This window comes from Annulohypoxylon maeteangense (assembly GCF_022496945.1).
Source record: "Annulohypoxylon maeteangense strain CBS 123835 unplaced genomic scaffold GGS22scaffold_3, whole genome shotgun sequence".
Classification (NCBI taxonomy): Eukaryota; Fungi; Ascomycota; class Sordariomycetes; order Xylariales; family Hypoxylaceae; genus Annulohypoxylon; species Annulohypoxylon maeteangense.
In genome coordinates this window covers 304,418-318,619 of record NW_025953250.1, presented here as the reverse complement: position 1 = coordinate 318,619, position 14,202 = coordinate 304,418, and the positions used below count along the sequence as shown (strand labels likewise).

The 14,202-nt window shown below is 48.7% G+C and overlaps 3 protein-coding genes across 3 annotated transcripts; 2 read left to right on the top strand and 1 right to left on the bottom strand.

The window, feature by feature from the left end:
• Positions 1-1,461: 1,461 nt before the first annotated feature.
• GGS22DRAFT_185153 (uncharacterized protein) lies at positions 1,462-2,108 on the top strand (the record flags this gene model as incomplete). Its single annotated transcript, XM_047964276.1, has 2 exons — positions 1,462-1,864; positions 2,038-2,108. The coding sequence occupies 2 exons, from the start codon at positions 1,462-1,464 to the stop codon at positions 2,106-2,108; spliced, it is 474 nt and encodes a 157-aa protein (XP_047821608.1).
• Positions 2,109-3,176: 1,068 nt separating this feature from the next.
• GGS22DRAFT_185152 (uncharacterized protein) lies at positions 3,177-11,631 on the bottom strand (the record flags this gene model as incomplete). Its single annotated transcript, XM_047964275.1, has 4 exons — positions 3,177-8,221; positions 8,296-10,931; positions 11,003-11,480; positions 11,562-11,631. The coding sequence occupies 4 exons, from the start codon at positions 11,629-11,631 to the stop codon at positions 3,177-3,179; spliced, it is 8,229 nt and encodes a 2,742-aa protein (XP_047821607.1).
• A 494-nt stretch (positions 11,632-12,125) lies between these two features.
• On the top strand, positions 12,126-13,672 carry GGS22DRAFT_177998 (S-adenosyl-L-methionine-dependent methyltransferase; the record flags this gene model as incomplete). The annotated part of the gene is made up of 4 exons (XM_047963550.1): positions 12,126-12,649; positions 12,728-12,909; positions 12,986-13,095; positions 13,184-13,672. The coding sequence occupies 4 exons, from the start codon at positions 12,126-12,128 to the stop codon at positions 13,670-13,672; spliced, it is 1,305 nt and encodes a 434-aa protein (XP_047821606.1).
• Between the last annotated feature and the right edge of the window lie 530 nt (positions 13,673-14,202).

The window sequence follows — 14,202 nt, the reverse complement described above, 5'->3', positions numbered from 1 at the left end:
CCTAAGTTTGCATAACTTGGGATGAAACTCGGAATAAAATACCTACGGACAGTATGATAATGTACTTACACCTATTATTTCTTTGAATTTAGTATAACTACCAGGCATTACTAGTAGCTTGAACTATACGTAGCCGTTCTTATTACTCGAAGTAACATTCTCCTATTGTAAGTTAGAATACATCCCAGCATATAAAATGGATTAAGTCCATGCATATTAAGAGCCAACAGGTATAAAACGTTTTATGTGTCTAGGTAATGAATGGGTTTATTAAATGTCCATAGAGTACCTATGTATGTAGTATCGTCATGTGAAATCAAAAGGCATCTAAAAAACTAAGTTGTTGTGCAAGCAACATTAATCTACTCTTGCTCATAAAGGACGGTATACATGCGGATGAAGCCCCTTGTCTCATCTGTCCCAGGGCTACCAACCAACAAGACATTTCATGGTCTCTCAAAACCTTGAAAGCCTTAGTAGACCGTATCCTGAACCCACAACATCTCTCGAATTACTCCTCACACAGAAAAGACTCCTGGCACATAGTAGTTAGGTAGAGAAGGACTTAAGGTTATGTATGTTATATTAACAACCACAATTAAAATTGGTAACAAAGATGACGATGTTTAACGTTATCCGCACAACAAGATTACGACGAATATTACTTTTTATGTCGTTAAACACAAACTGTATAAAAATTAACGAGTGATTCAAAGTTTCATTCCCATCTAATTTTGAAGCCAATAAAAATAAAATGTAATGGACTGTGCCTAGAATGATTTCTTCGTAAAGCAGTCTAAAGACATTATCAAACATGGAATCATTCTTATGATAGTATGATCAAAGATCGAATCTTAAAGATAAAATCCTCTAGATGAGGTATTTTTTATTGGTTTAATAAGGCTAAGCTGTAACCAGTTGTGATGTATTGGAAATAAATTAAGGGAAGTACCTAGGTAGTCAAGGAAGTATCCAAGCACTTCTATCCAAATAAGGCTATTATTCAGGTATTACTCGCCTTTTTGGAAACCAGAAAAGGACCCGCGTGTGACTGCCATCGTAGACTTTACTCAGAGCGGATACACTTGGGCATTAAACCCCGTAAATTTAGTAATTACCTAGGTACCTTGGTAGGCCCATACATCACAAGTACCTATACTTTGAGTAATAAGTAGTTTCCATTCCTTCCTTGACACTAAACAATTTTTCGGTCTCCAGTGCAAGTACCTAAAATCCCAACCAGAATCAGTCGAATTTAAAAATACAAGCAGCTATGTATCTGGCCATTACATATGTTACTGATTAACACCCCGCAAAAAACTAGTACCACTTACTATTTAACCCCGTACCCTCAACCATTCTTTCCCAATTTCATTTCAACCTACTGACCTCGACATAACACACATCACATCATACATTCCACATCCTCTCAAGCACCGAACGAGTAGCAATTCTGCCAATATGGTTTTTCGAAATTGGCAGAAGACCAAGACTGCCCTTCCGGATGTAGATCTGGAAGCGGTCCCAAATCACCCCGCTGCTGATGGCTGGGTCGGTACGGATGGTCGGTTCATGTGTGAATGTGGTTCAGCAATGACAAACGACAGTCATTGTATCTCATCTCACCTAACTAAAGTCCACAAACCAACGTCTGCTTATCAGAAGTCGTCGTTGAAGGTAGATGGAATTACCTGGGCTTGCCCAGACTGCGAATCGCGTCACGTAACCTGGCACGCACTGCTCGCCCATTTCCGGCGACACCCGCATGGGTTCAGAGGCGATTCATCAGACCTGAAGGAACAAAACGATCCGTATCGACCTGAGAGCAGTCTGGATGCAGCCTTCAAGGCATTTGTATCTCGTGGTAAGCATCCAATATTAAGAAAACTCATTGTATATATTTTTAACTAATCGATTTTTACAGCGAGACTCGTCAACCGAATCCATTAAAGGTTCTCAATATGCTGGGGTTTTATTCTAGGGTATGTAGTGCTTTTGCCAATTTGTCGTGGGCCAGGCTAATATTTTACGAGCTAGAAAATCAGAAACTCGAGCTTGTCAAGGATGGGAATGGTTTCGTGGTTACGGCACCAGAGGGCACTGGCTAAATAAGACTATGAATTCGACGTCTACATGAAACAATCATTGAACTGCTACATGAGTGATAAAGAAGACGAATCTCACCTGAAGTAATAATGAATTTACGGTTGTTTTGTAATTGTAACTTCATTTCCAGAGTTTCGGATTCGAGTCCGAAAAGACTTCGGAGTCGGTAGGTTGAATATCGGCATGGGGTGGGACACGGAGGACCCACATTCGGCGTGTTCGCCGAAGTTACCTTAATAGGCAACTCACGATCTCGTTATTGGATTCGGATCTCGGAATTGAATTATCCGTAAGGACAAAGTTAATCCGTGACTGCCTAAAGGGACGTGAGCTGTGAATGAGTGTGCTTTGGCTTTATTAATCTCTACTCTTGTAGTCACCTACATGAACCACCTGAGTCATGAACGAAAATCTTCGTCTTTTTGATACCTACCTACCTACCTATCCATTTCTAATCACGGTCGAATATTTACACGAGACCTGGTATTGTAATCCAAGTATCTCCAAGATAGGGCGGAATAATCTGCTCGTTGTAGGACAATTAGGTAATAATTGATTACATCAGCTAAATAACTCATGATTAGATCAGCATTTCTTGATCCGAAGCCTTCAGCATGATTATATCAGCCGAATATGCTGACTCATAGGAATATGATTACGTAATTTCCACAGTCCTTTCAATTTTCTCTTTTACAAGATCATATTTTTCTTTTCGCTATAACCCAGATCTGATGCTGCATAACTGTATAGAGGTCCTTAAGCAGGTATCATCATATACGAGTAGAAGAGCATGAGAAACAATATTCCACGTATTAGGTATATTGGATCTTAAGTCGTGGCATATATGCCCTTCTCCGCCTATTTAGCTACCTACTGTAGGTAATACTGCGACAAGGAGCTAGAGGCTGTTGTTCAACATAGGAGACAGGAGAATTACCTTGTAATCCTAGCACATCAGTTAAGTCATTTTCTCCGACTCCATCCTACGAGACTAACGAAATATTCCAAGGTTACTAATTGCAAAAATTCCCAGACGTAAAACGCCATTCCTCTCGCCCATCAACAGTAATTCACTGCCCCTCCCCCGCGTTCTGCCTCCTAGCCAACGCCGCATCCACAATTCCACCCGCCAGCGTCTCAATGCTCGTTTTCGCATCCAGCAACTCTCGCATATTAATCTTCGCCCCCAGCGCCTGGTGGAACCAATTCAGCAGCTCCGCCGCAATCAAACTGTCGACGCCGTGGTCCGCCACGGCGCGTGCCGGATTCACATTCGAGACTTCCACAAACAGCATCTCTGCTACTGCTGTTGTGATGGCACCCGCAACGAAACTAGCTGTTTTGGAACGCTCCGAGGTCCCGGCGATAATTGCTGCGTCGAATTGTCGGCGGATGCGCTCGAAGGATGACTTGTAGGTGTTGTCGTCGCCTCCTTGCGCCCCTGCCGCCGCGTCTGAAGAGCTGCCTAGGCGATGGTATCGTCGCGCATCCTCGAAGGCACGCATGATAAGCGAGACGCGCGCGTCATCGTACCAGCGGGGCACGGCGCTTCTTGACTGGCCGCCTGGACCTGCATCGCGTGCATCGACCTCCTCTTCTCGCTCTTTGACCGCCATAGCACCTGGGTCTAGACAAGTAAGGATATTGGAAGCAGAAAGAGGGTCCTCATCCTGGCCGATCCAGTTCGTATCATTACCACCATCGTTGCTCATGGCATCGTTCTGGCCATTAAGAAACGCGGGTTCTAGCCGGGCAAGAAACTCTGTCTCTGTGAGCGTGATAGTCCTGTTCCGCGCAAACATATCCACTGTAACCGAGTCCTGGCCTAGCTCTCCAATATCCTTCACGAATCCAAACGAGATGCTCGTTGCGGGCAACCCGAGCCGTCGGCGGTACCTTGCAAACGCGTCTTGGAACGCATTGGCTGCCGTGTATGCGCTCTGTGTGGCCAATGCGTAGACCGACTCAAGCGAGGTGATCATGACGAAGAAATCCAGCTGTCCAGGGTGCAGGGACATGGTCATTTCGTGGAGGTTCTTGGTCCCCTGAACCTTGGCTGCCAAGCTATCACGCCATCGTGGCACGGTCAATTTATCGAAGGAGACGTCGAGGTAAGAAACGGCAGCGTGAATAATGCCTTTGAGGGAGACACTAGGGAAGAAAGATGAAATATTCTGGAAGAGGCGCGTTACTTGAGACAGGTCGCTAATATCGCATGTGAAGGATTGTATGTTAACGCCGCGCTCGGTGAGCGTACCGATGAGGTTTTGCGCTGCAGAGCAACTCTTCTCGATTCCGCGCCTGGATAAGACAACCAGGTTGCGGGCCCCGCGTTCGCACATCCATCTAATAATGGACCTTCCGAGGCCGCCAAGTCCTCCCACTACGATATAATATGCCGTAGGATCGAATTGGACTCGTGACCGTGATGGCACTGGGGGCATTCTAACCAGTGTCTGTGGATCCTCAAACGTTACCACCAACTTACCAAAATGCGTACCTTTAGAAAACTTCAGCAAAACCTGGTCAAGTTTGGATACGTCAGTGGCTGAAAATGGGCGTATTGGCTGGATGAGACCATCCCGATAATAGCTATGGACGGCCTTCATCAACTCCGTGCCGATCGCGGGGTCGGCGTCGAGAACAAGCGATAAGTCAAACGAAGAGAAGCTGACACTCTTGCCAAAAAGACCCATCTCTAGAGCTTTAGATTCCTGTACGTCAACACGTCCTACATCAACCAGATGGCCTAGTGGCGCCAGCGCCTGGGCGGAAGCGTACAGTACGTCTCCCCGAGCCGTACTAAGTATAACATCGAAACCGCGACCGTCGGGTGTCATATGAGCGAGCTTTTTGTGCAGAGAAGACGCGCTATCTCCCGAAGAGACGGCAATGACGTGCGATCTTGGTAGCTTCATCTCTCGAATTAAGAAATCAGCTTTCTCCACTGTTCCCACCATAGCAAAGACCTCTGCGCCCTTCGCCTGCGCTAGCTGAATAGCGGCAAGCCCGAGTCCACCGGTAGCAGACTGGATGAGGACTTTATGTCCTCGCCGTAAACGAGCGGCGTAATCAAATGCATAAACCGCCGTCATGTACACCAGAGGCATAGTTGCGACTTCAATGAGATTATCTTGCGCGTCTAACTTCTGCGCAAATGCTGCAGGAACACGGGTGTAGTTTCCGAATTGACCCCGACCCATGCCATATACACGATCGCCAACGCAGAACAAACCTGCAGCGTCGGTTCCCACTGCTGTCACGATGCCGGCATACTCAGAAGATAGATTGTTAGCATCGAAGCGGCCAGATGAGACAGCTAAGTCCTTCCAGTTAATACCCACTGCTGCAACCTTGACGTCTATGTAATTTGATGGTATTCGGGCCAGCAACTCCGTGTAGGGTCGAAAGTACAAAGAGCCAAGTATGCCGGGCGCGGAAAATGCTGCGCGGACGGGACCTCGGCTATCAAGTGGGCATAATGATAACATCTTGGTGTATCGTTCTTGGCTATCCTTGGAAGATATTTCGGCATACGATTGAAGAGTGCTATCGGGTACGGCGCGACTGACCCAGAGGCACCCGTCCTGCCAAATGAATTCGCGGTCATTTATTCGAGGGCTCTGATTCTCCTCTTTGCTATCTTTAGGCTCGTCAACTGGAGGGAATAGTTGATCTGCTATGCAGCGGACTAGGTCTTCGGTTTCGTCCACGGTAGAATCAGAATGTTCAATAGAAACATCTATCGAGATGAATCTACCCGTTGGATTCTCTGTCCCTACCGTCCGCAATAGTCCAGGAATTAATGCGCCTTCTGGCTTCTGTCCCTTTGAATACCCACAAAATGTTAAGCAGAGCAAGGTCGCTGTTTTGTGGGCGAGGTATTGAAACGTGCCAAGATAATATCCTTCAGTGTCGAGCAAAAAGTCCTTCTCATCATCCAAGAAGGCTACAACGTGGGCATCTTGTGGTACTGCACTCGATGCTTGGTCGAGGGGTACAACTTGGACTGATATGCCACGTTGTTCTAGCTCCTTTCGGAGCTTACCAAGAAGAGGCTGATCACGTTCAGGGCTGTGAAGAAGCTGAACCTCGACGTACCCTGAGACTTTCTTGCTCTCCTGCATTACGGCACCATTCTCTACAAGTGTCGATACTAGCGTCGTGATCGTATTGTTTGGCCGAGGGTAATCATCCAACTCCAATTCGGATCCGGAAAAGCCCACTTCCCTTAGGACCCTATCCCACGTATCTAAGCTCGCGAAGGCGCCATTAACCCTACCGTCGGGTATTCCGTGCCAATATCCAGTCAAGGTACCCAAGACGAGACCACCGATTACACTATCTTCTACGGTATTCTCTACCAGTACAAGTTTTCCTTGTGGCCTAAGAAGTTTCTGGCAGTTCTTAAGTGTTTGTGAGATACTGGCGGTTGCATGCAATACCTGCGAAGCCAAGACGATGTCGTATACGGGCTGGTAACCCTGCTCTGCGGGGTCCGCCTCGATATCCAGGACAGAGTAACTGATGTCGCGAAACTCGGCTAGGGACGCCTGAGCTGCGGTTAGGAAACCTGGCGAGATATCGGTAAAGGCATATTCGCGGTAGCGCTTGATTCTGTTGGGGCCTGTGAGTGCTTTCATGGCAACTCGGGTGGCACCGCCAGTCCCAGCACCAACTTCGAGAATACGCAGGTGTGGGTTTGCGTGAGCTAAGCTGTCTAATATCCGCGAGAGCTGTTGGTACGCGCTTGTCATGAAGATTCCGTGCTTGTATAGCGCCGATAGGAGGTTAGTGTCGTTGTCGCCGTGGACCATGATATCAACCCCAGTCTGACGCTCGAAGAGGATATCAGCCATATTCTCGTGTAGCCTTTTAGCTATCTGGGCTTCTACGATATCCTTGATTTCGAGAAAGAGCCGATCAATCGTTTCACTCCGTTCCTGGGGCGGCAGCAATCTAGCTTCGACCATCTCGGGGATTTTAGCCTCCTCAACATACCTCTTGATCCACGCGAAAAAGTGGCCTATGTTCCCTGACGGTGTAGGCGTTAGCCCGACCTCGGGACTACCCTTCGTGAATGTCTCATACACGTCTGCGAGGATGACACAGGACATCTTAGTCAACTTCCCTATAGACACAAGACGGTCTAGGTTCTCCTTGGGTGGCGGATATAGTGCATGACATGACCGGTAGTTTAGGGAGCGAAAATCGGGTTTCCATATCATCCGCGAAAAGGGGGCAGTAAATGCCGCGTGCGAGTCACTGCTAATCTGATCGCTGATAGGTGCCTTGTCGATGTAGCTGATACACCGAAGCTTCTCAATGGCGAGAACTACGTCGCCGCTTGGGTCAAGCATCTGCAATTGGTTTATATATGCGCCTCTGAGGCCGCGCAGCTCACCTAGTGCGACGGCCACGGCAGTGTCGCAGCCTCCATTATTAATACCATCCCCGATGTATAGTCGAGAGAAGTGAACTGGCACGAATGCAGTTGTGGTAGCTTCGACGCGGCCTCCGTAACAAGCAATGAGCCCGAGCTGTAATGTAGCGTCAAGCGCTGTCGGGTGGATGGCGTACCTCGACTCACCTCCCTTGACCATACCTGCCGTAGTGGTGAGTGACACCGTCGCCGAGGCAAGTTGTTTATCTGGGTCGGTGCGAATGTTTGCGACTGCCTGGAACGCCGGGCCATATCCAAGCCCGATAGCCGTAAATGTCTTATACCACGACCGTGCATCGATTACGCGGGCGTCCATGGATGTTGTATCAATCTTCTCGGTCTTATCATGCAAGTTCCCCACTTCGATCTTGACTACTCCGGTACAGTGCTCAGTCCATGCACTGTCAATAGAATTGACTTCAGCTTGTCCGGCGGAGCTGATGGAGAAATTTGCCCACGAAGTCAATGCCGCGGGCGTGGCATCAACAAGCTCCATGCTTAATATTACCTCCACACCATGATCATCTTCAGGTAGCCTTAGTGCATTCTTGATGGACACATTTCGAAGCGTGTACCCCGTCGGCTTCGGTACCAGTTCGGGGGTCTCCTCGTGAGTACGTAGTGCAGCTTCTATAGCCATGGCTATATACCCTGTGGCAGGGAAAACCGCATCTAGAGACATGGTTAGGTCCTAGAAGTAGCTAGAGGGGGATATGAACAATATTCTTATGGAGATCCTAGCTTACCTTGAAACAATCGATGGTCACCTAACCAGGGCAAATCCTTTACCCGCAGTATGTTCCGCCACTGGGGTCTTAACTTTGCTGTCCCGGGTATCTTAGAACCAAGTAGGTCGTGACGCGGGGCTTTTCGGAAGCGGTATTCTTTACTTGAACGGCACTCGTAATAATTGATTGGCCCATATGTATACTGGTATGGCGGCAGGTCAATAGCGGTACACCCATGGATAAGAACGCGCTTGTCGTCATCATCGATTGCGTTAACAGCGACCAGATCAATCTTCGTGTTCAGACAATAAAGTGACCCAGCAAGCTGTAGCATCGACTTGCGGGCATCTTCGCCTCTCTTCAAAGTCGAGCCGGCATAAATGATCTGGTTCTGCCCTACGCTTTTCAAGATCTGCTCTAATGGTCCCTTCAATGCTGAGTGGGGTCCAATCTCAATGAGCGCTTTGATAGGACCGTGACTAGGAGCGTGATCCCGACCTGATCGGACTAGATTTGAGATAGCATCGGAAAAGCGGACTGGTGACTCAAGATTGGCCCTCCAGTATGCAGCGTCATTACCGATACTCGATGGTGGGTCTTTGTTAGGGGTAACGGAGGACACCCACGGAACACGAGGATACAATTCCCCCTCCGCAACCAATCCCAGTGACCTTATATGTAAGGAATTATAGGAAAGCATCTCCTCGTACTTCTGACCGGGAGCAATCATGTGATGCGAATGATACGCAATACCCCCCGTCTTCAACAAGCGGTGGAAAATACCGTCTACACCCAAGCGCGCAGCAAGTGCCTCGATGGCTATTGTGTCCCCAGATACCGTAACGCTCCCAGGAGAGTTTATAGCGGCAATCTGCACTCGACCATTTTTAGGATCCTCGTCGTCTAAGTATCCCGAATTCCGAAGCTGGTCCGGACCAAGACCTACGGCTAACATTGCCCCTTCCTGCTTATTATCCGTGACGGACCGACCGCGTAGATACGCCGCTACAATGGCATCAGCAGCGGTGGCGCGGCCCGAGGCGTACGCGGCGGCTATCTCTCCCGAAGAATGACCAGCTACGGCGGCGGGTCGCACTGACCATGAGGCGAGCAGGTCAACTAGCCCGATCTGGATCGCGGTGCATGCGGTCTGAGATACTGCTGGTGTTTGGATAAGACCCGAGTCACAGTTTCCCTTGAGAATATCTGCGATTGACCATGTGGACGGAGACATTGGCAGTGACTTCAGGATATGGTCGAGATGCTCGATCGCGGTACGAAATACGCTGTATTCAAAAAGCTGCTCAGACATCCCGTGCCATTGGGCGCCTTGGCCGGTAAAAACAAAAGCCACATCTGCTGGCTGTTCATGTTGTTGATGGACCGAGCCGGTATGGATGCTCTGTTTGCTATCCACGCTAAGTAGATTTAGCTCAGCATCGTCCCTAGTCACGATCCGGAAAGCCTTGTATGGGAGGTCAGAACGTCTGGCGCTGAGCGTATACGCCACGTCTGCAAGCGGGTATTTACGAATCTCCCGAAATATAGCGTCGATATTAAGCTGGAGAGAGGACTCGTTATGCGCAGAGAAAGGAAGCAAGACATGTTGGCGACTAGTTGCATTAGTTGTTCTTTTCATCATCGGGGCGTTGATGAGAGGATGATGAATCCGCTTTTCCCGGCTCTGTGCCCCGTTTCCGTTCCCGTTGACATTGTGATGGCCGTCAGCGGACCCGTTGTTGTAGTTGACTGCTTGGTGATCATGAACGCGATTGGTGTGGCCATTGAGCGCATGCCCGTTAGGCTCAGAACTTAAGCCCACATTGATACTAGGTGTTTCGCGATGGAAAGAGAGGGCACTAAGGTGATCAATAATGCAGTGACCATTAGCCCCTCCGAAACCGAAAGAATTAACACTAGCCCTCCGGGGTCGATGTTTAGGCCAGGCTGTGACTTCTCTTACAACCTCCACTCTGCTGTCCGTAAAATCAATGTTTGGATTTAGTACTTTGACGCCAACATTCGGAGGGATCTCACCCGCCTCCAACGAGAGCACAACCTTCATGATGGATGCCAGAGCACTTGCGGCTTCGGTATGGCCCATGTTAGTTTTGACAGACCCGACGAATAGAGGCTCGGGGATATCCATCTCCGAACTCCTGTAGGATCCAAAGATTTGATTGGCGGCCGCTAGCTCGATCGGATCACCCGCTGGGGTGCCCGTGCCGTGACACTCGAGATACGTAGTATCAGAAAACGGTAGCCCGGCATTATCGTATGCTTTACGGATAACAGCCTCCTGTCCAGCGGCGTTGGGGCGCGTAATCCCACCAGTGCGGCCGTTTGCGTTAACAGCGGTACCCCTAATAATAGCGCGGATAGGGGACCCGTCATTAAATGCCGACGATAGCCGTTTAATATATAGCGCGGCGAAGCCTTCACCACGTGCGTACCCGTCGGCAGACGCATCAAACGTATGACACTTTGATGTAGGTGAGAGAGCGCCAAGTTTGTCAAGCGCGATGTGTAGGCTAGGATCCGCGATCCAGTTCGACGCTGCCACAATAGCCGAGTCACAGTCCCCGTTGCGGATTGCGCTAACAGCTAAATGTACAGCGTACATGGACGAAGAACAGGCCGTGTCAACGGCGACGCTGTCATAATCTCGGAATTTAGCAACTGCATGAAATTCAAAATAGGAATAAATGTTAACTTTATTACATACCTAGGCCCCCGAAGATCAAAAATATGGCTGATTCGATTTGCCAGAATACTCACGCCTGCCCCTGTTGTTGAATACGGCTTCGGATAATCCCAGTCACGTGTCTGTATCATCCAATGGTCGAGTGCGAAGTTCCCAACAAAAACCCCTGTATTTGATCCGGCAATGGATGCCCATGTTTCGCCGGCATTCTCAAACGCTTCGTATACAACCTCGAGCAGCTTGCGCTGTGACGGGTCGAGGGTCTCGGCTTCGCGTCCCGTGATGCCGAAGAAGTTGTGATCGAACAGTCGCGGATCGCTGTCGAGGAGGAACGCGCCTTGCATGGCCATCGTGCCGGGCCGCCGCGAGTCCGGGTGATAGAACCCTGTGGCCGAGAAACATCGTGGAACGGAGTCGAAGGAGTGGAAGCCGGAGCGCTGATCCCGCAAAAAGGACCACATCTGCTGCGGGGATTCCACGCCACCAGGCCATCGACACCCTGAATTTTAAACCTATTTAGCTTTCTGAGGGCATATTATTTTTCAACACATGCCTAGACTTTGATTAAATATGAACTAACCCATGCCAACAATTGCCACAAGTTTAGCGTCGGGGTTTTGGTCTTTGCTGGAACTGAGTAGAGTCGCCATAATACAATATCACTCGAATAATCTTATAAGACAAGTAATACTGATGTTAGTTATGTTCTAGTGAGAACCAATATTGATCATTAGGAAGAGTCTTGTCGTCTTATTCCCATAATCTCCTCTAACGCGACCCCAGACAAGCACGAATATCTTGAACTTGTATAGTAACAGCGTTACACAGCTATATTAGTATACAAATGGGGGAGTACCAGGGAGATACTTCACCCCCGGTCATGGTAACTCGGAAGAACGATACCTTTTTCATAATCGTGCATCGAATCCTACCCAACCTATCGAAGTCAGCATGTCACCGCTCCTACAGCTGTGGTACGTCACCACTCCAGCGGGCTGAGACAGTAGATAGCCTGCAGCTATAGTATGACACCACTCTCGAATTTCCTTGTGCTAGGTAGGTAGTTGATAAAGTCGCTGCATTTGCTTGTTGTGAACGAATCCAAGGGACCTCTCTAGTTCGACCCAACCAAGAATACATCGTCATGGAGCCCAGTGAAACCCAGAGCAGCGAGAGCACCACTCGTGGTGATCCTTCCTTACTTAACATTGCAGAAAACATACTGGAGCAGACTAAAGCCGTTACCAGGTACCTTCAGAACAATAACCTCGCCGAGCCGACATTTTATCCTAAGTCGAGCCAGCCCCCCACCACGGATGAGTACCTGCAACTGCAGAGTAGCCTGCGAACGTCTCTAGAAGACCTTCAACGGCTAGTCGAGGGCCCGAAGAGGTTTCTGCGGTCATTCGTGACCATGGGGTACGACATTGCAGCCCTTCAGGTAGCTCTGGACTTTGACTTCTTCACACTCGTACCACCGGACGGAGACATTTCCATGGAGGATTTGGCAGAAAAAGGGGGCCTGGACTTGGACCGGACAAGTCGAGTCGTTCGTATGTTGATAACGCATCGCTTATTTGACGAGAAACGACCAGGCTATGTATCGCATAGTGCGAGTTCTCTTGTCTTGCTAGAAGATGAGGAGTTGCGCTGTACTGTGCAATACTCGTAAGTCCATGACACCTATCCTCCGAAATGCTATTGCTGTAAATATTAATAGCTTCGAACGTTAATTTTTGGAGGTAGATTCGACGAGATGCTGAAAGCGGCTGCGGATTCAAATGTTAGTCTGAAACAATACCCTTCTGAATCAGACAGTACACATTGTCCCTTCTATACAAGACATGGGCTTCCACTCTTCCAATACTATGCCAAATACCCCGACAAAGCTGCGCGCTTTGCAAAAGCCATGGCTGGGGCGACGAGAAGTAAGCATCTTGATTTTCCTATATCTAAACCGCACTCGACAAATAGACACTTGGCAGTGCTGATTTGGATTTGTAGTGGACCGCCACATCAGAGAACTGCGAGACTGCTTCTCCTGGGGAGACCTTAAAGGTACTGTTGTCGACGTTGGCGGTGGGAGTGGTCATATCTCGATGTCGCTAGCTCGGGTAAGCGCCCCCCAAAAATTAATCTAGCCTACGCCTATTCCTCTCGGTATATACCTACACGTTTATCTAATTTTATCATTCGTCGTAGTCGTTCCCGCATCTTAATTTTGTGGTACAAGACGAGTCGACCAACATGCTTGACGAAGGCCGTGCGATTTTAACGGACGATGTTAGGGAACGCATCACCTTCGCGCAGCAAAGCTTCTTCGAGCCGCAGCCGGTTCGAGAAGATGATCCCGCAGCAGCGTATCTACTTCGGCAATGTGCGCACAACTGGTGCGATCGAGATCTTGTGACCATTTTTCGGTCAATCGTGCCGGGGCTAGAGTCATCCGGGTCAGCTACACCGTTTCTGATCAATGATATCGTTATGCCTGAGCCCGGTGAGAGCTGGCCACGGTTGCTAGAGCGGGATATTCGGCAGATCGATATGATCATGCTAATTGGCTTAGGCGCCAAACAGCGCACCAAGAGGGAATTTGAGGCATTGCTCAAAAAAGCAGATGCACGATACGAAATCCTCAAGGTGCATGCAACTGGTCCAATGGGATTGCTGGAGGTTTATCTAAGACAGTGAGTATTAGATGAAAGATGAAAAATCAATGGTAAGATTGTAAAGGAAGTTGTGGGGATAATTGGGTGGCAGAGTGGGTACAAGTAGCTAGGTTGTCACGTGTTTTCCTACATTTGATTAGTAATAGGATTTTCCTACTTGACATAACTTTCGCAATCGTTTGTGACTCTAATTATTACATCATATTTAATATATCAAAAGTCAAGTTGTTAATAATACGATGTCGTCAAGATAAGCATTGAAAACCTGGCAGTGGCCCCACCCCTTCCCAAACAACGGATGCCTCGTTCTCGAGAGCCTTACGTGTGGGATTCCAGAAGAAAGAATACGCGATCAGTTCGCCAGCTTGAAATCGCGCACATGGATAAGAAACAGAGACACACCCACACCACCCAAAACATTAAGCCGAGGGAGATGCTTCCGCTACTTTCATAATTTTTCTAGGCTGTGACCCCGAGACAGACCGTGGGGGCGACGCCTCCTATCCCTGCCCCCAAAAGCTTAACGTTCACGGTAAAGATGCGAGGGTAGCG